Source organism: Sphaerulina musiva (genome assembly GCF_000320565.1).
Source record: "Sphaerulina musiva SO2202 unplaced genomic scaffold SEPMUscaffold_4, whole genome shotgun sequence".
NCBI classification, from domain to species: Eukaryota; Fungi; Ascomycota; class Dothideomycetes; order Mycosphaerellales; family Mycosphaerellaceae; genus Sphaerulina; species Sphaerulina musiva.
The window spans coordinates 559729-587726 of NW_016017386.1; the positions used below are offsets into that span (position 1 = coordinate 559729).

At 53.4% G+C, this 27998-nt stretch overlaps 10 protein-coding genes across 10 annotated transcripts; 5 read left to right on the plus strand and 5 right to left on the minus strand.

Moving 5' to 3' along the window:
- The first annotated feature begins 153 nt into the window (after positions 1-153).
- On the plus strand, positions 154-1201 carry SEPMUDRAFT_148603 (Cwf15/Cwc15 cell cycle control protein). Its single transcript, XM_016905024.1, has one exon. It carries the CDS (start codon positions 188-190, stop codon positions 941-943), a length of 756 nt encoding a protein of 251 aa, XP_016761361.1. The 5' UTR covers positions 154-187; the 3' UTR covers positions 944-1201.
- Positions 1202-1861: 660 nt separating this feature from the next.
- SEPMUDRAFT_83884 (uncharacterized protein) lies at positions 1862-2844 on the minus strand. Its single transcript, XM_016910341.1, has one exon. The coding sequence runs from the start codon at positions 2625-2627 to the stop codon at positions 2097-2099; it is 531 nt and encodes a 176-aa protein (XP_016761362.1). The 5' UTR covers positions 2628-2844; the 3' UTR covers positions 1862-2096.
- Positions 2845-5579: 2735 nt separating this feature from the next.
- On the minus strand, positions 5580-7593 carry SEPMUDRAFT_148604 (mannose-1-phosphate guanylyltransferase). The gene is made up of 3 exons (XM_016905025.1): positions 7320-7593; positions 6194-7261; positions 5580-6103 (listed from the first exon to the last, which is right to left on the minus strand). The coding sequence occupies exons 1-3, from the start codon at positions 7330-7332 to the stop codon at positions 6084-6086; spliced, it is 1101 nt and encodes a 366-aa protein (XP_016761363.1). The 5' UTR covers positions 7333-7593; the 3' UTR covers positions 5580-6083.
- Positions 7594-9174: 1581 nt separating this feature from the next.
- On the minus strand, positions 9175-9552 carry SEPMUDRAFT_116301 (uncharacterized protein; the record flags this gene model as incomplete). The annotated part of the gene is made up of 1 exon (XM_016901244.1): positions 9175-9552. One exon carries the CDS (start codon positions 9550-9552, stop codon positions 9175-9177), a length of 378 nt encoding a protein of 125 aa, XP_016761364.1.
- A 31-nt stretch (positions 9553-9583) lies between these two features.
- Positions 9584-11273, plus strand: SEPMUDRAFT_148605 (uncharacterized protein). The gene is made up of 2 exons (XM_016905026.1): positions 9584-10059; positions 10145-11273. The coding sequence occupies exons 1-2, from the start codon at positions 9631-9633 to the stop codon at positions 10856-10858; spliced, it is 1143 nt and encodes a 380-aa protein (XP_016761365.1). The 5' UTR covers positions 9584-9630; the 3' UTR covers positions 10859-11273.
- Positions 11274-11817: 544 nt separating this feature from the next.
- SEPMUDRAFT_63980 (cytochrome P450) lies at positions 11818-14024 on the plus strand. The gene is made up of 3 exons (XM_016909662.1): positions 11818-12164; positions 12229-13273; positions 13369-14024. Exons 1-3 carry the CDS (start codon positions 11933-11935, stop codon positions 13910-13912), a joined length of 1821 nt encoding a protein of 606 aa, XP_016761366.1. The 5' UTR covers positions 11818-11932; the 3' UTR covers positions 13913-14024.
- Positions 14025-14291: 267 nt separating this feature from the next.
- SEPMUDRAFT_63985 (TFP11-domain-containing protein) lies at positions 14292-16877 on the minus strand (the record flags this gene model as incomplete). The annotated part of the gene is made up of 1 exon (XM_016909663.1): positions 14292-16877. The coding sequence occupies one exon, from the start codon at positions 16875-16877 to the stop codon at positions 14667-14669; it is 2211 nt and encodes a 736-aa protein (XP_016761367.1). The 3' UTR covers positions 14292-14666.
- Positions 16878-17423: 546 nt separating this feature from the next.
- SEPMUDRAFT_83894 (alpha/beta-hydrolase) lies at positions 17424-18924 on the minus strand. The gene is made up of 2 exons (XM_016910342.1): positions 18829-18924; positions 17424-18775 (listed from the first exon to the last, which is right to left on the minus strand). Exons 1-2 carry the CDS (start codon positions 18907-18909, stop codon positions 17810-17812), a joined length of 1047 nt encoding a protein of 348 aa, XP_016761368.1. The 5' UTR covers positions 18910-18924; the 3' UTR covers positions 17424-17809.
- Positions 18925-20051: 1127 nt separating this feature from the next.
- On the plus strand, positions 20052-24050 carry SEPMUDRAFT_132589 (uncharacterized protein; the record flags this gene model as incomplete). Its single annotated transcript, XM_016902502.1, has 2 exons — positions 20052-20636; positions 20770-24050. Exons 1-2 carry the CDS (start codon positions 20189-20191, stop codon positions 24048-24050), a joined length of 3729 nt encoding a protein of 1242 aa, XP_016761369.1. The 5' UTR covers positions 20052-20188.
- A 476-nt stretch (positions 24051-24526) lies between these two features.
- SEPMUDRAFT_148609 (polyadenylate binding protein) lies at positions 24527-27844 on the plus strand. The gene is made up of 3 exons (XM_016905027.1): positions 24527-24597; positions 24725-24795; positions 24915-27844. Exon 3 carries the CDS (start codon positions 24941-24943, stop codon positions 27221-27223), a length of 2283 nt encoding a protein of 760 aa, XP_016761370.1. The 5' UTR covers positions 24527-24597; positions 24725-24795; positions 24915-24940; the 3' UTR covers positions 27224-27844.
- Positions 27845-27998: the final 154 nt, after the last annotated feature.

A 27998-nucleotide genomic window follows, 5' to 3' on the forward strand; every position in this document is an offset into this window, starting at 1 on the left:
CGAAGCTCATGTCAATATCCATGCGCCGAACGTTCTGCCGCTGTGGCTTACTTTTGTGGCTGTGGTGGCTTTGGAACGTCTTTACCTCCACGCTTCCACCAGCGCTCACCACAGGACTACATACCTCTTACACACAGTACCCGCCTGACTGCTCAACACTCCCGCTCCCTCACTCTCCACCCTCACCATGACGACCGCTCACAGACCAACTTTCGACCCAGCGCGAGGCAAAGAAGCCGCGCGCGGAGAAGCGTATCATCAACGCCTTCTTCCCGCCCACAAGACTCTCAAGTTCCGTCAACCAAACCAGGGCACACCTGCGGAGCAAGCGAAGCGCGACTTGAAGGCGGAGCTGCTACGTAACGAAGCGAAATACTACGCCAAGAAGGAAGGGAGAGAAATCACAGACGACGACGACGAGGATGCGATACCGCAGCTACAAATTGAAGCGGGAGGTGTGAAGCGCAAAGCGACAGATGCTAGTGACGTAGGAGGCGAGGCTGCGGGAGAAGAACAAGAAGACTATGAAGCGAAAAAACGACGTGTATTAGAAGAGACAAGAGACATTGACGCAGATTCCGAGTCCGGTGGCTCTTCAGATTCGGACTCGGGCGACGACGACGAGGACGAGGAAGAAGACGAGACTGCAGAGTTGATGCGCGAGCTGGCAAAAATCAAAGCCGAACGCGCTGAGAAGGCTGCCAAGGAAGCTGCGGAACAGGCGAAGAAAGATGAGGAGCAGCGGGAAAAGGATATTGCGTTGGGGAATCCGCTGCTGAATGAAGGGAGAGTGCAGTATGATGTGAAGAGGAGATGGGACGATGATGTGGTGTTCAAGAATCAGGCGCGGGGCACCGAGGAAAGGGGCAAGGAGAAGAGGTTTGTGAATGACCTGTTGAGGAGTGATTTCCACCGCCGCTTCATGGACAAGTACGTGAGGTAGATTACCTTACGCACGCACCTACTGCCTACAGCAAAAAGTTGGCCACGGTTATTCAGCGCAGCGCAGCGTTCTCTTGACCGCTCAATTCCAAGCCCTAATCCAAGCATCTTGTCGGCCTGCGTACCTTCTAAGGAGACGAGGGATCAGACATTGACCATCAAGGTCAAAACCATCAAGGTCAAAACGCGGAAATGAGACGCCGAGTATGTACCTTATAAAGGAACGCCGGTCAAATGGTCTTCACTTCAACGCGCGCGCGGGGCTTGGCACCGGCGGAACAGACGCGATCGGGTTTAGCGTGCTTTCTCGCTATTTAGACCCCCGCTTCAACTCGTTCCACCCTACTACATGTACTATAGGTACCCTTACTCCTGCCACCACCACCACTACCTTGTGAGATGGTGGCCTCGACCAAAATACCCTTCCCTCTGCTGCAGCCAACGATACATGTTTCGTCGACAGGCTACTATTTACAGTAGGTAGGTACGCAAGCTCTACAATACCTAAGATCTACGAGCTCGCTTCCCTAGAGTACGGCGGAGGTACCTACATACCTATGTACCTACCTTACCTTCCTACAGGAGTACAGGTAAGGTCAGATAGTAGCGCATGTACCTAAGGTAGGTTAGTGAGGAGTGTAGTGACATTACCTAGCAGCAAGCATAAGCATAAGCATAGGTACCTTATCCATGTACCTGCCTGTACCTAGCACCCGCCTACCACCCAAGACACCACCTCACTTTCATACGTCCGAGAATGCACACGCACTAGTCTGGGTCTATTCCGGTTGGCGTTTTTAGGCTCTACGGTATGTCGAACCCATGTCTACAGGTACTTACATGTATACTTGTAGGTAGCTTATCAACATTGCATCACATCTCCCTCCTCATACCATCATGAATAGTCGTAGTAGATGTACGGATTTGTGCTGTTCATAGAGAGGATGCGGTACTGTACAATACTTGCTACAAAGTCCCCCACTACAAAGCCCTGATGAGAGCTTTCGCACTCTGGCTCGTTACGACTTGGCGAACAGTGATTGCTGGAGAAAATATGCCTGCCTGCCTGCCTGCCTGCCATCAAGCAGAACCAGGAGCTCTTGCCATAATAACAGATAACTGAATCTCATTGGCCTGACAACACTCTGCGAACATCAGACGGTTTCCCTCCATGGCCGCACAGAGCATCTGCATGAACAGCACGTGAAAATGGTGCGATTGTTCTGGGTATACCGGGCCGGTAATTGATCGTCGACTTCGAAGTCGATCTGACGTAGAGGTAGTCTGGATCGCGTGGGAAGAGCCAGTGATGTCGACGAGAGATGATCATGAGCGATGCCGATGCCGACGAGGAGATATCGATGAACGGACAAGGTTGGTACGTGTAGCTTCCGAGGGGAAAAAGATAGCCCCGACGGCCGCCAAGCCGCAGCCCGTATTCGTACGTTTCCAAAGCCGATCCTTACGCGAATTATCCCCTCGTTGACGAAATCGATTTTTAACCTTTTTTTGTCCGGTAGAAGCGAGGCTCCACTCTCTTTTTCACGTTCCATCAGAACCGGAAACCGAAGGTGAAGAAGGTAAAGGAGGAGAAGAAGCAGAAGAAGGAAAAGTGCAGGAATTCCGATGCGAGGTCCTGGGAATGGGCGGTCGCCTCCACCAGCAACCATCTCGAAAGGTTGCATAACCCCTCATATAGTCGTTCACGGCAGTTTCCCTTTCGAAAGCAATCCAATACCACTCCTCCGCAATCTGCCTTTGCTGCTGTTGGGTGAAGCCTTTTCGTTGCAAGATGGGATAGTGCTGGTTTTCCTTGGTGGGGTAAATGTAACCTTCGAGGTAGGATATGATGCATGGAAAGCACAAGCACAGCGAGCTGTTGGTGTTGGTGTTGTTGTTGTCATTGTTGTTGTTGTCGTTGTTGTTGTTGCTGCTGTTGTTGTTTCTGCTGTCATTCCTGGTGCTGTTATCCATGGTGCGGACGTGCGTGCGTCTTGAGGTGGGCGGCACCGCCTGTCAATTTACAGGATGGGATGGTGGAGAGGGTTCTGCTCCTTCGCCGACGTACATGTCATCGGCTCTTGAGGTTGGGTTGGGAGGATGGTTTTTTGGGTATGTTGGTCCAGTGGTGGTGGTGGTGGTGGTGGTGGTGGTGGTGGTGGTGATAATGGTAATGGTAATAATGATGGTGGTGATGGTGATGGATGAATTGGTACAAGGCAACTTAGATCAGGCAGGTATGCTAGATAGGTAGGTCAGGTAAGGTAGGTACATCTACCTCCAAGGGCATCTCTCGGTGTGCGCCATTATATGATTGGCACTGCCACACACTGGAGCAGCATTGTGCATTACCGCTGCAGGTGCTAGGGGGCCCACATGGAAATCTAAAAGAGAGGGAAGGGAGTGCGAGTCTCCACCGCCGCAGCGAGCAGGAGCAGGAGCAGGACGGTGACGGGAGCCTGAACTGGACGGGAGCCTCCCGAGTCGGCGAGTCCTCACCAGAGCCTAAGGTCAGGTTCCTACTACTAGGTAGAGGCAGGTACCCGACACAATTACAGGTGCATGTACCTAGGGGTCCTAGGCAGGCAGAGGGGAGACACTCCATCCTACCTCCTGGTAGAATTTTAGAACTAGAACGAGAACTAGTACCCTACCTACCTGCCTTACCGAGAATGAGAAGCAGCCTTCTCAGCACCTGAACTACCTCCTACTACCTACCTCCTAGGCTCCTACCTCCAGGGAGTCCAACGCGAACTAGCAGTCTAGCAGTTTAGCACCATCCAAATCATCAAATCACATTGAACCACTCCCGCCCGGCTCTCGTCCGAGTTGTCGGTCGTCACTGGGCCTCCCTCGTGCTTCCAGCCTTCCACCTCCATGCCCATGCCATGGCTTGTCTCTCTCCCACGCACTCACCTGAGAGCAGGTCGGACGTGGCCCGAGTGGCCCTCCTTCGTCGTCGGCTCGAGCACCCGAGATTCGAGACTGCATCAGCATTTATCCGGCCGTCTTTCCTGTGGCAACCAGCCCAAAAGTAGTCGACTTGATACGACCGTACTACCTCCAACCCTACCTCCAAGGCTCCTGTGTACGTGTGAGCGTGTGTACAACCATCGAGAGAGTGCCCCAAGGTAGTACGTCACGTCATGGATCCGGACTTCAGCCGACGAGATGATCAGTCATGCCACCAGAATGCCGCCCAACGAACAGGACCTGACTGTTACACAGTCAGGAGTGACCTCCGTGCAGAGTGCGCCCGGAGAGGGAGAGGCGGATTTTCATCTGCGGCCAAGGAAGGCATGGACTTCTCACCGAAGCGAGCGAGCGAGCGCGTTACCTCCTAGGAAGTATGAGGATCAGGGAGGTGGGGGCGAGCAGGCGTCGCGGAGCGCGGCAACGAGCGTGCACACCTGGCCAGAAGGTCGGTGGGAGTGGGACTGTGGGAGAGGGTGAATGGGTGATGATGACTGATGACTGATGGCTGATGAGAGGATGAGAGGGTGAGAAGGTGAAGTGAGGCGCTTTAGGCAGCGTGCATTGCATTGCATGGTGGGTGACTACTACTGTATGGCTGCAGCCTGCAGAGACGATCCAGCGAAGCGGCCGGGCACGGCGGGCAGCATGCTTCCTTTTGATTCGCGTGGCCGCCGGGGAAGCCGCGCCGATGCATGTGAGCAGAGCCAAGGTGCGCAGGGCCGGGCCCACGGATCCACTGGTTAGAAGCGGAGCTGCGGGACGGAAAGAAAACGCACAAATGGCGAAATCCAATGTGGACAGCCTTCCGACACTCCTTCTCGGTCCGCGGAAGACCTTCTCCGCGAAAAACACTATTTGGCCTAATCCACTCGTGCCCTACCTCCTACCTCCTAGGAGGTAGAGGAGCCTTCTTGAATCTTCTAGCCTCGCTTGGGACTTGGACTTCCGTCTTCCCCCCCCGCCTTCCATTCCTTGCTGGTGTACAGGCTGTTTGTGATGATACATATCTCACGGCCAGACGACAGAGCAAGTATCCTCGCTTACCTCGCATCACCACCACCACCACCACCACCGCTCTGCTCTGCTTCAACCGACGACGATACGATTGTTGTCTATGCAGGCAGTACCTACTAGCAGTAGCTGTGGAAGTTGAGAAAGAAAGGACTTCAAGGACTTGGAGGAATATTCATCCTCCAGCTTCTTCCTTCCTTCCTTCCTTCCTTCCTCCTCCTGATCCCAGTTCCAATCGGAACGGATTTCTCGGATAACCAGGCAGAGCGATGGAACCGACGGATCATCCTCGGTTTTCTTTTAATATATAGAGAGAAGAAAAGAAGAAATAAGAGAAAAGAACCAACCAACCAACCAACCACGAATGCACATGCCAGGTCAAAGGTCCAAAATACTTGAAACAGATCGGACATGTGATGATGATGATTTGACTTCTCGCTTCGACCAGGTTCAATAATGATACAAAAATTAGCGACATTGGGGAAAAAAGACCACGAAGCTCCATAGAGTCCATGCAACAAGGTGTGCATGTTGTACACCTATACCTCCGACACCAGACTAAAATAGGCGAGCGACCCATGAACAGGCATTCGCGTGTCAGATTGATAAAAGAACAGAGAAAAGATGCTTGATGCGTGATGCTCGTTTTTGTGGATGATTCTTTTTTCTGTCCTTCCGTATCCCTACCTACCTGACCTGCTGTACCTACCTACCGAACCCACATCATCCCATCGGACAAAGAGAGTCTTTTCTTATTACTACCTACCTGTACCTTGTCCTCCACACACCTTTTTTTCCTCCCAACACATGAATCGAAATGTGAGGAAGCTGGGGCTGGCAATAATCATGCTTGCTTGCTTTGCCTACACACACACGCACACACACTACCCGTCGCCTTGTATACGCAGGCGCCCGAACGCGCCGTGAAACGCCCTGTACCGCCCCGCACCCCCCTCGCCCCGCATATGCCTTGCCTGATGAACTGAAGCCAGGCTGATGGCCACTCATGCAATTTTTGTGTTTTTTGTTTTTCTTTCCCGTCGCTGGATATAGAGTGAAGAATCTCCGATGCTTTGCACATGCCGACTCGACTGATGATGGTCGTCAAAGAGAGAAAAGGGAGAGGGACACGCGTTCGTGTGGCGTGTGCTCGATTACATGATGATCGCGGGAGCTGCACACCCAAATGTCAGTGGTCAGTGCTGTGGTTCGGCAGGGGGCAGAAGAAAAAAAGACATGTCAAAGGAAAAAAGCGGGAACGTACTCTCCACATTGGCCTTGATGCTCTTGTGCGGGAGCACAGAAGCCCCGTTGCAATAAATCTCATCGCCAATCGTCACGTCGTCGCCGAGCACCGACACATTCTCCATGCGTGCCCATCGACCGATCGTGCTATTCCAGCCCACAATGGTGCTCTTGACCCATGCGTGCTCCTTGACCTTGCTGCCAGAGAGCAGCACCGATCGTTGTATTCTCACCCCGTCTCCAATCACCACATTCGGCCCAATGACCACGTTGGGTCCGATCTTGCAGTTGTTGCCAATCTTGGCCGAGGGATCAATCATGACGTTACCTCCATTCACAAACGGCTCTGACACCGGTGTGAGGAGATCGCTGCCCTTCTTGGTGAGGGAAGACAGGTACAGACATGTGCCCGACAAAAAGTCCTTGGGCTGACCGACGTCCATCCAGAAGCCCTCGAGATCAAAAGAGTGCAGTTGTCCCTCTTTGACCATTTCGGGGAATGTCTCCTGCTCAATGGACGTCGGTCGCAGCTCAATGCGCTTCAGCACGGATGGGTTGAGGATGTATAGACCGGCGTTGATGCGGTTGCCCACAAACTCCACAGGCTTCTCAACGAAGCGCTCAATGCGCGTCGGGTGGTCAGGCCGGTGCACAATCACACCATACTTGGATGGCTCCTCCACCTTGGTCACCACAATCGTGCCTTCCTGGCCATGGGCCTTGTGCGCCGCGGCGAGCTCGGGGAAGTTGTATTCGCAAATGACATCGGAGTTGAGCACAAAGAATGGCTGGTCGTCCTTGCCGAGGATGCGCTCCGCCAACTTGAGCGGGCCTGCAGTGCCCAATGGCTCCGTCTCGACCGAGTAGGTGATGTTGACCTTGTACATTTCCTCATACTTCTTCAGCGCCGCCGTCATCATCTCCGGGCGGTAGTTCACGGCGAGCACGATGTCAGTAACGCCGGCGGCTGCGAGAGCCTCGATTTGGTGCAGAATCATGGGACGGTTGCCGAACTCGACCAGGGGCTTGGGGAGGGTGAGGGTGAGAGGACGCAGACGCGTGCCGAAGCCGCCCACGAGGATCAATGCTGCGAGTCGATTAGGAAAGCGTGCGCTTGTAATGTGCTCTATCCTGGTCGCGCATACCCTTGAGACCCATTGTGGAAGAGTGCCGCGAGATGTAGAGACTCGGCTGGGGTGCGAGGATGGAGTGCAGAACCAGCTGCTCGTGGTGTGAGGGAGCGGGTGCCGGTGGAGGTGAGGGTGGTCTCTCTCTCTCTCTCTTTTTCTCGAGGGGCAGTCTGGAGGGTGATTGGACTGACGGTGGACAGATGGCGGACAGATGGCGGACAGATGGAGAGCGAGAGAGCGAGATCTTGCGATGGAGTACAAGATCGATTGCAGAGGGTATGGGTGAGATGGATGGCGTGGAATCTGGACGATGCTGGACCTGGAGACGTGTTCACACTGCAGATTTCTGGCCTCGCTCCATGCATGGCCTTTCCTATCTCGATTCTCAGGGTCTGACTCTGGCTTGGCAACCTCTATTCTCAAACTAGTTTAGAATCCCTTGTAAAAAGGGGGTAAGTGGGGGGTTATGTGCGGCTCCGGAAATTCATCCTAGATTCCTGTGACCGAGCACAGAATTGCGCCGCCTTGTGCCTCAGGTTCGAGAGAGTGGAACTACATGTCTTACCTAGGTACATACCTAGGTACATGACCTTACAGGTATGTCCATGTGGGCCTCACGCCGTCAAGTCTCCTCTCGCCATGTGCTTGTAATATAATGCTGCTCAAATCGAAACCCTTTTCTGTCGGGGCTCACTCACCACGGATACACATGTACGTGCGACATGATGTAAGCATCCCCGAGTCGTCCGGGAAAAGTGTTCCGGCGCACATACACTTCGTTCTCGACCTGGAGGTACATGTGTGTTTGACGTCGTGCTTGGAGAGCGCTGCAAGAACCCGGTCACCACGTGCGTGGAGACGAATCTTATCTGGTCGCAAGGACTGTGGCCTGTCTGTGCAGACTGTGCTGCGTGGGTAAAAGCAAGCATTGACCCAAAGCCAACATGCAGATGGTGCATAAGGTATTGCATAATAATAGTCAGGCACCAGGAGTCTACCTCCATGTATTGTACCTTACAAAGACATGGTCGATAAGGTGATGACTATTGAGTCATGGACAGATGGCGGGGACAACATCGTCCGCTTGCTAGGACTAGGAGCTAGGAGCTACTCAGCTACATACTGTATCTTATCTACTGGACATGGTCTGGCACAAGTGAAGAGAGAGAGAGAGACACGCACGTCCCGTCTTCACTTGCTTTTCGTGATTCCAACCTCACACTTGTAGCCTTCGCTATGCTCCTTACTGTCTATGTTGCCTGATCTGCACTGCCAACTGTCGTCCCAGCAGCAATGGGCATCACAGGTTCCAAACAAGGCACTGTCGCAGACGTCGACAGTGTGTCAGCCCCCACGGTTGTCACTGATTACATCGCTGTCACCAACTCTCGATCAAGACATCCAAAGAGGATATAGATGCCCCCGAGGACTCGAACTCTAATACGCTCACTGCAGATGTAGCGCGCTGTTTGCCTTGATTTCTGCCTGTTCTGCCTCTAATCAGCAGCTACCTAGTTATGATTGCGAGCCCATGTCTTGTCCAGACAATCGCCACTATTCATGCTGCCAGTGACAGTCTATCAGGAGGCTTGCAAGATGCTCCAAAGAGTCTGGTCAGCCGTACGCAGATAGAGTTGAACTGAGGTCTTTTACAGAAAGCTGCAAAGAATCTGCTCAGAGGTGACATTTGTTCTCTGCTTCGAGCACCTCACCATTGCCTGCGAGACGAACCTCTGCCTTGGCAAGTCGCTGAGCCGAGCCACCAGCATGATCCGCGAGTGTGGGACAGTTTGGAAATGCAGCTCCGGTCGGACTCGATCAATGCCCAGCTACAACTCACGAACAGGAAGCGCCCTCGCCAGATGATGGCCTAGTAGACGCAAATACGTGTACAAGATGGCGCAGGACGATGAAGGATGATCTTGAGAATGATAACGACCCTGCGGTACAGTACTTGGGGACAAGCGGATGCCAACGGGTGCTGACTGATGTGTGACCTCTTGATAGTGTCTATGGTCGGCGACGAACAGCCTAACAGGTGAGTTGGTGCAGAGATGATGACGGGATCTGTAAGCATCTGGTCTGGGGGATATGTCGGGATGGAAAGGCTCATCGTCGGTATGCGGAATCCGAGCCGCTCAGTGTCATCAAAACCTTCCAGTTCTGCCGATGACGATGAGCTCATCGAGACACCAACATCAACACGATGATGTTGATGGTATATGAACTTCTCCAGCTGTAGGCCCATTTTCACTCTTATTCGATGCTCTCGCGTTTGACCCACTTGACCCGCACAGCTTACCACGACAGCATCTCCCGTGCCATAATGGCTGATACTACTACTACTGATCTCCCAGCGTCATGGCACACCGGCCCAGAAGACTCATTTCATGGCAAGATCACGCCCGAAGGACCTTTTCAACCGGAAAAGGATCGTTACCATCTATATATCGGCCTATTCTGCCCGTTCGCGCATCGCGCCAACCTAGTAATCCATCTCAAACAACTGCACAAATATGCCGGCATTGAAACGAGCATTGTACGACCATATCCCAAAGGCGACGGTAAAGGCTGGCCCGGCTGGAGATTCAACGTCCAAGGCGCGGAAGACAACTATGAGGGCGCCACAGACGATCAGCTCTTCGGCAGCAAGTACTTGCATGAGCTGTATTTCAAGGCCGACGAGAATTACAAGGGCAGATACAGCGTGCCTGTGCTGTGGGATAAGAAGCTGAATACCATTGTCAATAATGAAGTGAGCCATAATCTATTTCACTCCCACCATACCTTACCGTCATGCTATTCCCAAGAGATAACACACTGATTATATCATCTCCTAGTCCCACGAACTCCTCCGCGATCTCCAAACCGCCTTCAACTCTCTCCTCCCTAACGACCTAGCCAACATAAACCTCTATCCGGAACACCTCCGATCCCAAATCGACGCCCTCTCCCCCATCCTCCAACGCGACCTCAACGCGGGAGTCTACAAAGCCGGCTTCGCCCCCGACCAAGCCACGTACGACAAAAACGTCCCACCCGTCTTCGCACTACTCAACCTCCTCGAACGCCTCGCCGCCTCCAATGGAGGTCCCTACCTCCTCGGGAACCACCTCACCGAAGTCGACATTCGCGTCTACTGCACCTTGATCCGCTTCGACATCGTATACGTGCAACATTTCAAATGCAATTTGAGCATGCTTCGATACGGATATCCCGTACTCTACAATTGGCTTCGAGGGCTCTACTGGAATGAAAAAGTGCATCCCGCCTTTCGGGAGACGACCGAGTTTCGTCACATCAAAGAGAACTATACCAAGAGTCATGGGGAGATCAATCTTCGGGCGATTACGCCGGTGGGACCGTGGCCGCATATTGGCGCCGGGTATGAGGAGGATTGGAGTAGTGTGCGAGTAGGGGACGTGGATATGCCGGAGGTGAAGGAGTGTGAGAGGACGTTGGAGGAGGAGCTGAAGAGGTCAGAGGCGGAGAAGAATGGTGGTGGGAATAACAATAATGGACATGGAGGATTTTCGTTGGATAATTTCAAATGAGAGATTTTTGTGGCTTGCGTCTGTCGAATCTGTGATGAGCAAGGTACCTAGGGTAGCAATGCCTACGATTATCTACCGCGCATGAGCCGACGCGGATATCGACATGTCTTGCGAAAGAGACTTCCAGCCGTATGACACGGATTAAGAACGCAGAGCGAAGAAGTGGTCGGGTCTCTTGCGCTCTTCCTGAGCCAGGGAGTTCGTTCCTCTTCCTCTTCTTACGTTCGTCACCACTCCGCATCGTACTCCACCGACTGTCGACTGCCGGAAAGTAGCAGCAGCCGAACCACATGGACCCAATACTCCGGGTCTCCACGCAGATGTTATGTTTTGGACGTCGGTGCCGAGACACAGTTCGGGCAGACAGACATGATACAACTCTCAGCACAGCAAATGAATGAAAACTGGGTTCTTGGTATCGGCTCGTAAGCCTGATTGATGAGCATCCAGCTCTTTGGCTCTGCGAAGAAAAGTACTTAAGGTACTTGTTACATGGTAAGGTCAGGCTGAGTGAGTGAGTGATACGACTCCGGTATGCCCGTGCGGCATCATCTAAATATGGATGGGACAGCCTTCAGCCGCGAATGTAGGTTTCACCATGAATATTTAGATAAGTAGCTCACCTAATATTTGAACACAGGTACACTAAACTTAGGCGCAGCAGATCTAGAGGCTAAGGTAAATGGTAGGTAAGGTAAAGGTAAGGTAAGGTGCCTTAGGGCACACGGTACGGCTCTCCACACCCTTCTCCGTAACCTTCTTCCTCCGACTTCACCTAGCGGGCATGGAAGCAATCTGTTTCTACTTTCGATCCCGCCTCCATGCTGTATCACTGATGCAATCGCCCATTTCCGCACCCCCCGTCTGCTTCTCGCGGCTATGTCACGCCTTTGTGCACTCATGTCCGATAAAAGTCATGTCGTTGCCAGAATCCCCCCTTTCCCCGTTGTTCTGCCTTCGTTCATTCGTTCGGGGCCCTTAATACCACTTTCTACTGCCAAATCTCGTCTGTGCAAATCAACACGCACTTGATTTTGTTGCTAGTATCAGCACTGTTAAACTGGTGCTCAGAAGATGGCACACGTGCAGTCTCCGGCGGAGCAGATGCTCGCTACTGCAACTGGCTCCTCATCACAGCTCCGCATCGTTGACTCTTTAACGGCCTCAACGAGCACTCTTCCTGCGTTTCAATCACCCACGTTCATTCTCGCCTTCTTGCTTGTGCTATCGCTTGTGGTTACGAGAGTGTTCAAGATTAGCAAGAAACAGCTTCCACCTGGAGTCAAACCACTTCCACGATTGCCAGGTATGAATCGATTCGACTTGGAATATCCACACGGCTTCGAAACGATCAGCTAACACCATCGCAGGACTACCGTATGCTGGTCGTTTCTGGGACGTTCCCGGACCTGGTATCGAGGCAGCATGGCACTTTGGAGCACTCCACAAGAAATATGGTCCCATCTACGAATGGAAAGTCATGGGCGTTATCCACATCTGGATCGAGACCGACAAGATTTCTCGAGACCTCTTCGTCACTCGTCAAAAGAACTACTGTGATCGCAACGAGCTTCCCGCAGCAGTTGGCGTTCGAGACGGAGCGGAGATTCTGCCTCTCATGGGCTATGGTGAAAAGTTCCGGAGATACAAGAACTTCATGCACCTGATCATGAGACACGCCACGCCCAAGACGTTCTACAATTGGCCGAGCATCGAGAACAAGAGAACGTTGAGGAGAATGCTGGAGCGACCGGATCGTTGGTCGGAACATATGCTGGTACATTGTGCGAGGACCATCGCTGGCGTTGCTTGGGGTGATCCTGAGCATGGAAGCAAGTTGTTGAAAATTATTCCCGTCATTCTCAAGGCAGTCTCACCTGCCGGACCGGTCATCAACAAGCTGACTTTCTTGATGAACCTGCCCGAGTCTGTCTCGCCATGGAAACAGCAAGAAGCACTCCGCAAACAGGAGATGACGGATGCGTTTGTCGAGGCACTGCAAGATGTGAAGAGACGCACTGAGGAGGGCAATTGCGAAGACTGCTGGAGCAAGTTATGGACCACCAAAGAGAAGGGAACCGAGCATCTGGACGACTACGAAGCAGCACATGCGATTGGATCGTCTTCCTTTGTCGCCATCGCTACCATTGGAGGTCCGCTCCACGCCTTCTTCACGGCCATGTGTCACTACCCATCATGGCAAGCCAAGGTCGTCGAGGAGATTGATCGTGTCTGTGGTAATCGTCCTCCCGAGATGACGGACATGCCTCAGCTGCCTCATCTCCGAGCGACAGTCAAGGAAATCGTCCGATGGCGACAAGCCACTCCTCTTGGTGTCCCTCACGTGGTCATGGAAGATGATGTCTACGAAGGCTACCATATTCCCAAAGGAGCAATTTGCCACGCAAACCACTAGTAAGTCAAACTTTCCCCCCATCATCCTCCCTCGCTTTCTTTGAATACGCGCGCGCACACACACACACATATACTAACCAGCATCTCACCCCTAGCCTCATCTCCCGCGAAGAATCCACATACCCCTCCGGCAACGAATTTCTCCCCGACCGCTGGCTCAACCCCGCCTACCCCACCACCTACAAAGAACCTCTGACCGAATTCCCCAACCTCAACAACGACCGCGGCTTCGGCTACGGCAACCGCTCCTGCCCGGGAGTCGAACTCACGCAATGCGAACTCTTCACGTTGATCGGCCACCTCATCTGGGCCTTTGACATTCGACGTTGCGAGGGGAAATCCGCAGCAGAAAACCCTGTACCGTGGTATGAGACTGCTCCCTGGGTGATTACGATGCCGAAGCCGTTCAAGTGTGAGATTCGAGTGCGGAGTGAGGAGAAGAAGAGGTGGATTGAAGGGAACTGTCCTGATGGTGGTGGCTTGGTGAGGGATACGGAGAAGGAGAGGAGGAATCGGTGGGATGTGGTCAGGCCGAGGCCGAGGGGTGGTGAGGAGGAGGGGGAAGAGCATTTTAATTGGGAGGGCTTGACGGATCGGGCGAGTGGGCATGCGGGGAGGGTTTATGGGGTTGGAGTGTGAAGAGGAACAAGAAACAATATATGTCGTATGTACCTACCGTACCTAGATGGTTGGGATGGTGGTGTTTGAGAGGGTACATTTACTGTATGGGACTTCGTTTCTTCTGATCTTTGCTTCCTTCGTCGGCGGCGTCTCGTCATTCAAGAGTACATGTACCTACCTAGTACTGTAAGCAGTGAAGTCTGATCATTATTGCCACTCTCCCATCATATCAGATCTTGCCTGATCTTTTTGAAACGTCACTCATCTACTAGCTCAACGTGGGGATTTCTTTTTCTTTTTCTTTTTTTTGCAAGCGTTTTCTGAGCTTCACTGCCTATTGAGTGTATTGTCTTCGAGCAAGTGGGTGAAGTGGGGGAGAGTGAATCCCTGGCTTGGCAAGTCTCTTGAGCTGGCTATCTATGCCTACCTGGTATGTATTCATACGCGAGGTGGTTCTGCATGCATGATACATCGGCATCTGGTGTGCGCACAGCTGAGGCTATGCTGTACAGCGGTCGCTTGTGGGAGTACAAAGAGGCTGGCTTCGCGTCGCCATCTACCGCGGAGTCACAGCTGCTCAACGTACATGATACTCAAATTAGCTAAAAACCAAGACGAGTATCTGCTCCGTTGTGATATGGCATCGAAGCTCACCTTGTCATTAGCTGCCCAGCTGTTCTTGCATCGCCATGATCATTGACATGGCGCAACTAGGCGATTCGTCCGCCTTTCTCAATCCGACGCGACTCGATGACAACTTGACTCAGTGGTGTCATTGACCTTCTGCCCTTTTGACCAACTTCTCGTCCATTGCCATGGGTTCGTAAACGTTTCTATCGCCCTTCTTCTGCGCCCAGATAATGTCACCTTTGAGGTACACCACAACACCACCTTTGCCAGTGGCACTAGCCGTAATGCGGAAGAGCGGCGCTCCACTCTGAAGATGTGCTTCTCTCATGGGCACCATCGTCAGGTCTTCCTCCGCACACCATTCTTCGACCACATCCTTGAAGTCCTGCGTAAAGTCCTCACGTGGTCGTTGCGAAGCAGCACTCTGGCTATCAACCTTCTTGCCGACCTCTTTCGCGATAGGTCTTACGGGTCCAGCAGCGGGTGCGGCCAGCTCAGTCACTGCTCCACCCTCTTCGAACAAGTCGAGGGCTTTGTGGATCATCTCGTGTCCCTTCTGCCATTCCTTCACTACTTCCGGGTGATGATCGAGCTCTTTTGGCAATTGCTGTTTCCACCATTCTAGCCATTCGCCAACCTCATCGAAATTCGCCTCCCCTGAGGTTAGCCAAAGATGGAGAGTCGCAAGCCATTTGGGGAAGAATTCTGCCACCAGTAGGCGAGCAAGAATATCAGGCTTAAAATATGACTGCCACTTCAGTACGTTCTCCAGAGGAGTAAGGTCCTGATCAGATGGGTCTATCTCCAATTCTAGCGACAAATGGCGCGCCAGTTTTGGCAGGATATGTCTGACCAGAGCATGATCAACCTCGGAATGAAGTACATCGCGCAATTGCAAGAGGCCAGGAAGTTCGCCACTTGTGACTTTCCAGTCATCGAGTACCTTCCGCAGGCGGTCCTTGATACCTGAAAGTAGACTGCCAGGCACTTTCGCGTCGAGTTGATAGGGCGGCAGGTGAGGAAGCCAAGGGTAGAGCCATGTATGTGGCTGGGCATGCTTAACTACTATCTTTCTGTGGTGATGTTCCCGCTTTCTTGGATCCCATGTCTTCAGCGCCGAGATCAGCTTCGTGACGATCAACTGATCCATTAGATTGCTGTAAACGAACGGAGGCAGCAGAGGCCGCCATGCTTCGACAAGTTTCACTAAAGGTATGTGTTCAAGCACATTCCAATTCGTTATCGTAGTCCGTACCTTAGGTAGCCATATCGTGTATATCATCGTCTCGTAAGCTGAGGTGGCCTTTTGTCTGTGCGATCTTCCATAGTCCTGGTCCAATTCAGTCAGGTGCCGCGCAGTGATCACCTCATCTTTGGTCTCTAGGCCGAGCAGTGGCTCGATTTGTAGCAGATCAGAGACCAAAAGCTCAGGCTCTTTGAGCGGATCCCAATTTGCCATTCGTTTTTTGAACACTGGATACAGTGCGCCCACAGCAGCGTCGCCTAGCTGATAGCGCTCAATATCGTGCCTATGGTTCTCTTGAAGCTCACGGAGCTTCGCTATCAGCAAACCCCATTCCAAATGATCCTCGCTGTCGAGTGGGCCGGATCGCGTGGTCACTTGTAGTTTTGCCACAGCTTCAACGACAGTCTGCAATCTTTCCAGCTCGTCTTTCTGTTGCTCGGATTCAATCTGCAACTGGCCTGCCCTTTCTTCGACATACACCTTCTGCTCCTGCACACCATGCCATGCTTCGATGAAGGCCTCCAGCTCCAATCTCTCACGCTTTGCAAGCTTCTCAGCTTCAGTGTCTGCAGTCTGAAACCCGGCAGGCGTCATGAGACCGGCAGCACTCGTGAGCAGCTTTGTCTGGCTGCCAGTTGCATCAATGATAGAGCTCAGCATCTGTGGGGGCACATCCAGTCCGGGCGCGGCAGCCTGTACGTCTGCCACAGTTTGATACTTGATCTTCTGCTTGCGCACTCCACCAGCACTTCCCGGAGTCCTTGCACCACCACCGCTCACGCCAGGCGTCTTTTTCTTGCGTGCTCGCCGGGCTTTGCGCTCCTCTTCGCTGCTGTCTTCATAGGTCTCTCCTCGCTTTTCGGCTGCTCGCTTTTGCTCCTGCTTGTATTGCTCCGTCTTCTCCTTGACAGCACCCACACCAGCGCCCTGTGGTCTCAGCTTAACCTCGATCGGGGCCACAATACCTTCTCCTTCTTTTCCTAAACCCGAGCCTTCCTTGTAGCCCATCTTGGCCATCATTTTCTGCGCGAACGACATGCCGCCGCTGGCCTTGGGCGCTTTGCGTGGACCGGTATCGCCACTGCCATTATATTTGCGCTTCTCCATACTGCGCGATCGCTGTGTTGAAATCGTGGACTGGTGGAAGTTCGAGATCGATTGGAGGTTCCATTGCGAGAAGAGGTTCTGACGCGAGTCATAATGTCACTGTCCGCCAAGAATCATGATCGCGCCTTCCTGGGCACCTCCTCGAGACCACGACCGTAAGGTACTGCTATACTAATGAACATTCTATAGTCTAACTCTCGAGAACAACCATCAACATTGGAATACCAGTTTTGTGATCGAAAATGGGTTTGAAGCGACGGTAAGGCAGTTTTATTTCGCCATGACCTCTTTTCTTCGCTGGATATCGCGAGTGAGGCACTCTTCAAAGAGATGAGATAGACTGGCCGACAGTAAAGCTGAGACGCACGGGTTCTACAGTACTGGCAATAAGTTGCAGTCAGATATTGCCTCGAAGCAAATTTCAGGAAAGGCAGAGCATCAGGAAATGGAAATGCAGGTTGCAAGCAACAATGACAAACGACAGCCAGAAGATCGAGAACTAGTCCCACAATACATGATATCGCAGTTCTAAGGAGACAAATGAGGCAAAAGAATACCATAATGTGGAGGGCACGCTTTCTACTCTGGAGAATTGAGCCCAGGCGCTGGCTGTACCATCCACAATGAGAGCCGCACTGTTCGAATTGGACGCATATGCAGACCTGAGCCATACCAATGCGCCGCACCATGAAGGGCGGTAGTCCTCCACAAAGTGCTAAAGTCGCTACTCATTGCTAATGAAGAGACAGCTTCATGAAGGGTGAATGCGACATACCGGTCTGCAGGAACACAGAGTGATAATGCAAACCGAGCATTTACCCTCGTATAGGAGTGGAGCGACGGTATCAGTCCGGTGTGGCAAGAGCCTTCGCAGCCGCTGGCCTGCATGCCCTGACTTTAGGTTTCACCCTCTCAGTATGGCCATGTGGTGATCAATTCGGGCCCAGAAGCCATTGGAATCCCGAAATTGTATCATTCTGCCACTGCGCAAATTCTGGGATGTACGGGAGAGCAATCCAAAAGCAATGCGGTAGTCCAGGATACAAATCTACTCGCGACGCCCCGCCCTGACTCTTCAAAATGTGGTCAAATATGAGTCCCTCGTCGCGATTGTAGTCGCGACCACATAGCTGCTGATATATCTTTGGCAGGCCTCTGTGGTTCTCATTGCCGGGCCACAGCAGCGGCGCATACAGCTTGGACTGAGTATCAGCCTGGGCACATTCTCTCATGAACTTTACAAGATCTTTGGACAGGATGGGGTTGTTGATGCATTCGTGTTGGGTCCGGCTCAAGTATCGCTCGTGAAAGCTGGAGCCTAGTTGTGTGGCGTCTCTAGGCTGTACAGAGCCGCAGGCAGAGTACACTCCAGTGACGCGCGGTTCAAGCTTCTCATCTTGAGCCTGATGTGCAATTGCGATAGCCATGCTAGCACCTGCCGAGATGCCACCGACGATGAAGGTACCACCACCCTCGCGCTGCTCGTACTGGATGGCCATGTTCTTGCGAATCCATTCAAAGGCATCCCACGCATCATTGATGCTGGCCGGCCATGGATTCTCAGGAGCAAGTCGGTAATTCGGCGCGATGACGATGGCTCCAAAGCGCTTACACAGACGGCGTGCGATATCTGCTACCATTGTTGCGCTGCCCAGCACCCACCCACCTCCATGCCAGAGGACAACGCGTGGACCTTCTGGATCAGTGTGCCGGTTCGAGCGGAAAATTCGAAGAGAGAGTTGGTGTCCATCACGAGCAGATATTGGACGAATTTCTTCGTCTACTGCTGGATCTTGCTCGTCCATCTCATCGGCCACTTCGGTCTGTTGTCGCAACTTGGCAACAGCCTTCTGCTTGTCATCCCACTCGATCCTCAGAGGCGGCCAGACTTCCATAATCTGACTCCAGTCAGATTGTTTCGCACACTAAGAAGGATACGGCCAATGTCTACCTCTTGGTAATCTTTGGTAGGCTTTGCTAGGCTCTCGATTTCTTCACGAGACATGCTCGTGAAGTCTTTCGTGAAGAGCATCTTGATATGTTCGTGCAGTGGCAGGTGTACTGTGCAATAGCTCGACCAAGCAACGCAAGCTGAAGGAATCTTCATGTGCCGCCGAAACGGTGGCCGAAGTCGCGCAAACGTGCATTGGCCACGGTGTCAAGCAATATCTGTCCGACGGGGATTCGACAGGAAGTGAAGTCCGATAGCGGCCTAAGAAAACCAAACCATCAGAGCCATCAATTCTATGGTTGAAAAACCATCCCGAGTGCCCTAGGAAAGACAAGGATTTCAGCGATATCATAAACCTGAGCTTCTAGGGACTGTTCCTATGCGTTCTACTCCGAGCCAGAATGATGCCGAGATGCATCTTGCTATGAGGCAGTAGTTATCTAGGCATTAGTCTACGTAAGGCATGCCACGTTCTTACCAGACGCCTCCTTCCCGTGAAAGCAATATCATGGCATTAATCGCAGGCATCGCGACATGCATGAATCCGTCTCCCCGATACTGTATTCACAGCTCCCAGGAGCTTCAGGAAGCACGGGCGCCAAGCGATTTGCAAGCTGCATAGCGGTCGACAAAAGACTACCTAGCCAAGCACATCAGCAAGGCCAAGGGGTCTTCGGCGAGCGAGAGAACTATGTTGTCAGCACTCAGCAGCAGTAAGCCGCAAAAGTCCGGTATGCATTACAAAATCATGGGTACATTATCGATCAGTAGCCAGGCTGCACGACTGCCTTGCATTCTTGGCGGTGTTTGCGGTATTGGATAACCCGAGCGAGCGAGTAGCAAGGCGGAGAAGGAGAAAGGTGTAGGTACCTACGAGATACCTAGGAGTAAGCTGAGAGCCACGAAGTGAAATTACATGCCTGAGTAGAAGGGATGTGTCTTGGCGATTCTGTAAGCGCCGACCACCTCCATTGGCGCCATCCTTCCTGCAGCCTCTCTCACGCTGCTGAGCCTCTATGCCAATGAAATAGCAGATATGCATCCGAAGACCCGCTCGCTGTGCTATTATTGTACGCAGACAAGGCTTGTCTGGTGCTTGGCCAATGGCGTCTGTCAAACACCTCACGTCTGTTGTGTTTCTCGACTTCAGATCAGCACCAGATGTGCAGCCATGCCAACTGTCACGCAACTCTTCATGCGCCAAAGACCATAGTCGGAGTCGTGCCGTATCATCTTTGCCTACGCGCTCGCCTACTCGCTGAGACGTCCCGGCGCTGCGCGCCTGGTCACCGACTGCAGCTCGCTTCCGCGACTAGTTGCAACATCTTACCTGGTCCACGCTCATTCGTGAGCTCGAGCGATGCAGTATGAATATCCTCCTCCGCCAGGCGGCCCCTCTCCTAGCGCTGGACCTCTTTCCAGCCCGCCTGAGATTACTGGGTCTGGGTCTGCTGGAGTCGCGCGAGTTACACATGGTCGTACAGATGGGCAAAGAAGTCCCTACTTGCCATCAATAACAACACAGTTCTTGGGCCATCAAACTGTGCCTGTGTCTCAGGCTTCGACGCCAGTATCAGCGAACCATTTGTCGCCGCACTTCTCTTATAATAGTCCCAGATCATCCGCTGGTCTGAATACACATGTATTGACTTCATCACCTCCTGGAGCTCCCGCCAGAACGCCGAGCATGGAACCATACAACCCGCAGCAATGGAGGAGCAGAGGGCAGGTGTCGGGCTCCCAGATGGTGTTCCAGCAGCGGCATGCGACCATGCTTGGCGGCACGGTGAACACCACTGGAATGGAAGGTGAGTTGGGCGCATTGTGAGAAGTTATATCTGGTACAGCGCAGAGAGAGCAACTCGTCCTCGTTCTTTCGCGGCGAGACTGCAAGCCTGCTGTAGAATGTCACTCTACAGGGACGAGCTGATCTTGTGTCAGCAGCTGCTATGCCTTCGCCTCCGCCACCCTATTCACCTTCTCCAACGACTACACCAGATCACGCCTCACGACCTACAATAGCTTCGCCGCTACCTAACACTGGTGCTCTCACAGCTTCTCCACTTGCTGATCGGCCAATATCCAACTCACCGCAGTTAGCTACTCAAGCCAGCTTTCCTCCTCCTCCTGCACAGCAGTCTTCCCGGCATAGAGAACGATCGACGTCAGGCCTTGGCCAAAGAACGCTCTTCAGTCTGACAGGGCTCAGAGGCAAGCAAGCAGTCGTTGAGCCGCAGCATTTGAGTTCCAGTCAAGTTGTACAAGCGTCCATGTTCACAGAGGGCAGGCCTCCCGCAGCGAGGAGGGCAGCAAGCACAGGTCATGTCCATCCAGGTGGCCCAGCCGTGGCTTCGTCTTCAACTTCTGTTGGCCGAGCTTCGCCGGAAAACCGTTGGCATTCAGGAATGGCTTTGCCTGGCCCACCCGCAGGCGCGCCTCCTCCAGGCATGCGGTCTCAGAGCCTGAATCGCTCTATCGGTGGCTCTGGCGCAAGTACTCCTGCCTCTGATCATATTTCTGAAGGCCCAAGGCAGAGAAGACCAGTGGCAGCATCGACTCTTGGACCTGTGCCACCGACTCCTGCTGACTGGGTTGAGGGTGACGATCACAGAACCGAAGTGCCGCCGCCTGTACCACAGAATCAACTAACGCAGCACACGATCAACGATCAGCCGCTTCGTATTGATACCGGAGCTCAGCGAGAGAACTCTCTTGCCCGCAGACCTGCCAGAAGAGACACGAGCTCCCAAGGCATTCGAGAGCGCAGGTCACGGAGTCGTGCAGCGTATGGCAACCCCGATGAGGACTCCCGGCCTGCTAACTTGATATTCGCGCCAGAAGAAGGTTCCATAAGTCGACGCCGCGAACATATGCGGACTGCTTCTGCCTATAGTGATCTTTCCTCGGCTCCGAATTCCTCCGGGCGCCAGCCTCTCTCTGCTTCCAAGCTTGCCAACACGGTCATGACACCGCCCTACACTCCAGCTGTCGGCAAGCAGCCCCTTGGTTCTGGTAAGCATGGCAGGCCCTTGGGTAGCGCGGCAAGCGACCGACCCATCTCACATCTTCTCCATACCCCAAATGAAGAGGGGATGCCCGCGCCGCTGAGTCCAGCCAGGCCTCCTTCCTCAGGATCTGCCACGGCGCCTCAGAGACTGGACGCATTCGCGTTGCAGGCTATTGATCGGCATCGCACTTTCGTCGAGAAAGAATTGGCCGCAGGGTCAGACGAGGAACGATTGGAGCTTTTTGCGAGCTTTCTGGTTCATGAGTCCCGTATTAGACGCGATCGCTATACCACCGCCTACAATTCCATGGCTGGAGATATCCTAGATCTCACTCGGGACATGTGGCGATCATACAACACCAAAGCTAGCCGCCGAGCTGTCACGCCAAGCACGTCTGTCTCTTCTGTGGATCCAAATGTCCCTGCGTGGGCGTCCGATAGCCTGCCAACATCAGCACACGGAATGCCCAGCTCAGCGTCGTCATTGGGAGAGTACACCCCAGCCACCGACACTGGCTCTATTGGTGACCTCGGCGAAGGTTTCGAGCGCGCCGAGGGCCGTCAGTGGGCAGACTCTTTCAAGCCATCACTATCCCCAATTCCAAGCATGGCAGTCAGTACCGTTCCTGATGAGAACAGCTCACGAGGACGCACTGCTAGTCGGTGGTGGGAGGGAACTAATTCTGGTGCTGGCTCGATCGGCAGACCCGACAGGATGGAGAAGTCACGCAGAGAGACAAAGTACATGGGTATCGATCCGGCGACATTGCAAGCCAGCGGCGAAGCTACACCTGAACCCATCGCCGAGTCTAGCACACAAGCGTACTGGTATGGAACTGATGAGTACCCGCCTGAGAAAGTTGGCTGGCACGATGCCGCGGATTTGGACACGCCAATGCAGACGCCCCATCGCCCCAGCGATTGCAGAACTTCTACCCCAGGCATGCAATCACTGGATGTATCTCGGCTGGTGACCTTACCACCACCGTTTCCGCGTCATCATCCCGCAGTTAATAACAGTCATCCGCTGTTGCATGATCTGCGAACCGAGCATCGTATGCTCTCTGACCATGGCGATATCCAACGAATCAAGGATGCCTACCTTGATCAGGACTTTGCACTTACCCGTGAGCAGAACGATGCTGCCAGGAAACGACGTAGCAGTCTGCGCTCAGGTATCCAGTCCAAGATCGCTGACGGCAGCATGTCCTTTGCAGAAGCTGCGAGAGCCGAGGCTGATTTTGACATTGAGGAGGCTGATCGTGTAAAGATCGCTGCACGTTCCAACTTTGACGTGTTTGAAGGCAGTGTCTCTCATCCTCTGAATACTCTACTTACCGAGCGTCTTCAAAGAGCCAATAACTGCATCAAGAGTCTACGAGCAGATCTGGAAAGCGCGGATCCGAACCGGGCGTTGGAAGAAGGCGATCAACATCCTGAGCGCTTGGAGAAGCTCACGCTGCTGAAATGGCTCTTCGAAGCACGAGAGCAGTTGCATAAAGAAATGTTCGATCTTCATGCGATGCGAAGCGACAAGTACTCTGAGGTCGTCCTTACGCCATTCCGGCTCTCGAAAGCACAAGCCAAGATTGACGAAGCTACGACATTCTTCAAGAAGGATAGTATCGAGAGACAGATGACATACGCTAAAGACTCTCTGAGACGTTTTGAAGAACTTCAATCGATACTGGAGAGCAATGTCTCTCGAGGTGTAGAAGATCAGCTCTCGGCCTTCTGGGACATCGCACCAGGGCTGCTCGAAGTCATTCAGCACATCCCTATGCAGATGTCGTCATTTGAAATCCAAATTCCCTGTCAGGAGTATGACGAAAATCCATCATATCACGACCATCCGCTTCAGTACCTGCTCAGCGTGCTCTGCCACGCCGAGAAGAGTGCGTATCAATTCATCGAGAGCCAAATCAACCTTTTGTGTCTGCTGCACGAGGTGCGCACGGCCACGACCAAGGCCCGCCTCAGGCTGCTCGAGCTTGAACAGCTCACCGCAGGCCCCGTTAGTACGGAAAGCCGCGCAGACATTCTGCAAGCACGACGTGAGGCAGATGACCACCTGACACACGACCTCAAGGAAAAGGTCGGTGAGGTCGAGAGGCAGTGGCAGGAGGCCATTGGGGATGTCTTGAAGGATGTCAAAGAGCGGGTCACTGCCTTCTTGGAGGAGACTGGTGGTCTGGAAGACGAGCTTCAGGAGTAGTGAGAACTGAAAGTGCTTTCTTGATGCAAATTTCCTAGAGCGTTCAAGCGAAACGTGCGTAACGGGACACCTAATTTTATGGCAGCATTGAATATGGAGTCGGATGTATGAGCAGTCTGCATGAGCTCAGCGATCATAAAGTACATGTAGTAGGTATATGATACATCTTCTCAATAACATGTACCAGGCAATGGCATACAGCCAGTAAAGAAAATGTACTACCTTAGTCATTTCAGGTTGCGTAAGGCATGCAGGGCTAGGTAATTTCGCGCGTGCCTGTCTTTCCACGTTGTTCCAAAGTTCACGGTGGCGGGACAGCCCGCCGGCAGCCGCTTCCGATTTAGTGCCAAGCGAAGCAGTGTGCAGTGTGGCTTCCTCTTTTTTCTTAGACAGGAGATGAGATTTCGTTCTTGACTCCACCGACAACATCATCTGCCTCACACTTCCTTTCGTGTGTATCTTCGCCGCACCCTCCGCTCGGATATCAGGACCAAAAAAATCAGAAAATCAGAAAACCCGTCCCGGCTCTCACCCAGTCGGCAAATCTGTACGTGTGCACCCTTTTCCCACCCATCGCACAGCCAGCCCGGCGCGCGCGCCGCTGGCGACAATACCACCACCACCAACGACCACAGCCAGAACAGTAGTGACTGACCGCGACATTCTACAAGCAGCGCTTCGCTCGTCCAGTCGCTCAGCAGTTCCAGGCAACTTTCCGCAACATCTCCAGACGACTAGAACTTTCGTACGTCCTCCCCACCGACCGCGTCCTTTGTTGCGCTCAATAGAGCCGAAAGAACAATACGTCGCCTAGCACCGCCGCATCTGCTTTCTCCGGCACGACTCTTACTGACTGTCCAGTAGACCGCTACAGCAAGCCTTCGTCCAACATGTCTGACATCCAGAACTCGACTTCGCCCGCCGGCCAGGTCGCCAGCCCGCCAGCTGTTGCTCCTGCCAACAACTCTGCCGCTCCTGCCTCCAGCGAACAGAGTGATGCGCCAACTCTTACCTCCGCCGCGCCTGCTAATGCCAACCCAAACTCTGCCTCTCTGTACGTCGGAGAGCTTGACCCATCCGTGACCGAGGCCATGCTCTTTGAGCTGTTCTCTTCCATCGGCCAGGTCGCATCTATCCGTGTTTGCCGTGACGCCGTCACCCGCCGCTCGCTTGGATATGCCTACGTCAACTACAACAGCGCCAACGACGGCGAGCGTGCTCTTGAGGAGTTGAACTACACATTGATCAAGGGCAAGCCATGTCGCATCATGTGGTCTCAGCGCGACCCAGCTCTGCGCAAGACTGGCCACGGTAACATTTTCATTAAGAACTTGGACGCCGCCATTGACAACAAGGCGCTCCACGACACTTTCGCTGCTTTCGGCAACATTCTGTCTTGCAAGGTTGCCCAAGACGAGTCTGGAGGCTCGCGCGGTTACGGCTTCGTGCACTACGAGACCGCCGAGGCTGCTAACGCTGCCATCAAGAGTGTTAATGGCATGTTGTTGAACGAGAAGAAGGTGTTTGTCGGCCACCACATTCCAAAGAAGGATCGCATGAGCAAGTTCGAAGAGATGAAGGCAAACTTCACCAACATCTATGTCAAGAACATTGACACAGAGACCACAGACGACGAGTTCCGTGAGCTATTTGAGAAGTATGGCGAGATAACTTCTGCTTCACTTGCTCGCGACCAAGAAGGCAAGGTCCGCGGTTTCGGCTTTGTCAACTACATTCGCCACGAGGATGCCAACAAGGCCGTCGATGAGCTGAACGACATCGATTTCAAGAGTCAGAAGCTATACGTTGGCCGTGCACAAAAGAAGCACGAGCGCGAGGAGGAGCTGCGCAGGCAGTACGAGGCTCAGCGCCAGGAGAAGAGCGCCAAGTACATGGGCGTCAACCTCTATGTCAAGAACCTGGCCGACGACATTGACGACGAGGAGCTCCGCAAGGTTTTCGAGGCATACGGCTCCATTACCTCTGCTAAGGTCATGCGCGATACTACTCCAGCGGATCAGGTTGAGAACGCTGAGGAGGAGAAGAAGGAGGATGGCGAGAATGAGGCCGAGAGCAGCGAGGAGAAGAAGGAAGATGAGAAGAAGGAGGACGGAACTGAGGAGCTTACCAAGAAGTTGGACACTGTCACGATTGGCGGAGAGAAGAAGGTCCTTGGCAAGAGCAAGGGCTTCGGTTTCGTCTGCTTCTCGAACCCAGACGAGGCCACCAAAGCTGTCACTGAGCTGAACCAGAAGATGATTCACGGAAAGCCACTTTACGTGGCTCTGGCGCAGCGTAAGGAGGTCCGCAAGAGCCAGCTCGAGGCTAGTATCCAAGCTCGCAACCAGGTCCGCATGCAACAGCAGGCTACCGCAGGCGGAATTCCACCACAGGCCTTCATGCAGCCACAGTTCGTCCTCGGACCAAATGGCCAGCCAATCATGATTCCAGGTTCGGGTCGTGGCCAGATGCCCTTCCCACAAGTCATGCCACAACAGGGTCAACGTGGTGGTTTCCAAGGAATGCCACAGCAGGGTGGCCGCGGCGGGCCAGCGGGCATGCCACAGATTCCTCAGATGCCGTATGGATTCCCACCACAGATGGCTGGTCTTCCTCAAGGCTACGGCAACCCAGCTGCCTACGCTCAGCTCATGCAGGCCGCTCAGCAAGCTCAGATGAGCGGACGAGGCGCTGGTCGTGGCGGTCCAATGCCCGGCATGCCCATGATGCCTGGTATGCCTGGTATGCCACCACCAAACATGCCAGTTGGTCAAGGCTTTGGCCGTGGCGGTCCAGCTCAGCGTAGCGGCCCAATGGGACAACAGCCAGAGCAGCGTGGCCGGGCCCAGAACCGCGGCCCAGGTGCACCAGGTCTCGATGTGAACTCTCTGCAGCAAGCCCCTCCAGCACAGCAGAAGCAGATGCTCGGCGAGGCACTCTATCCCAAGATTCAGGCACAGCAGCCCGAGCTTGCCGGCAAGATCACCGGTATGCTTCTCGAGATGGACAACGAGGAGCTCCTCGGCCTCACGACCAACGATGATGCTCTCCGCGAGAAAGTGCAAGAGGCACTGAACGTCTACGACGAGTATCTCAAGACCCACTCTTCCCAGGCTGAGGATCAGGCCAATGGAGTGGAGAACACTGAACCAGCCGGCGAGGAGAAGGCTTAGAACAGCCGCTCTGTCTTCCAGCGTCAGTCCATGCAAAGCATGGCTCCGCCGATGATGGCCATGGCACGCTGATGATGAGCAAGAGCGCTTCACTGCATCTCTTCTCATCAACCCTTTTCTGATACACCCACGGCTTGGCCCATACATCTGGCTTCCTCCGGGACATGTCTGCCAGAATATGGGCATTACCGCGTGGTACTACTAACGATACCCCTTAAGGAGCGCATGATGTTACGTATTGCCCTTAGCATCGAAATTTGTACTAGTAGTGTACGAGTTATGTCTCAAATGATGTGCATAATCAACGAATCTCTGTTCTGGTTATGGTTCCCCCCCGGTCTTGGTCGTTCGTTCATTGCCACTCCGTCTCAAATCCCTCACACATGTCCGCCAAGGGGGTATTAACATCGCGTGGCAGTCCCGCTCGAGGTATCCATGATTCACTACGCGAGGCGGAAGGAATCGACAGAAAGAAGAGTCATCATCCATCTCATCATCGGGTGGGTCACCGTGAGTGGGTGGCAGAAAGGGCACAACTTGGTAAATGGGACGGGATGAGTGAATTGCATGCCGAATAGACGGGAGAGATGATTTCGATGGATCACACACACACACACACACACACACACACACACACAAGTTCGTTGGTTAAGGCAGGAGGAACAAAATACGAGGATGCAGTGAGGCTTGGGGAGGTGGAGAGATGAGGAAGGAGAGGAAGGAAAGGAAGAAAGGAAGGAGGGAAGGAAGGAGGGAAGGAGGGAAGGAGGATTAG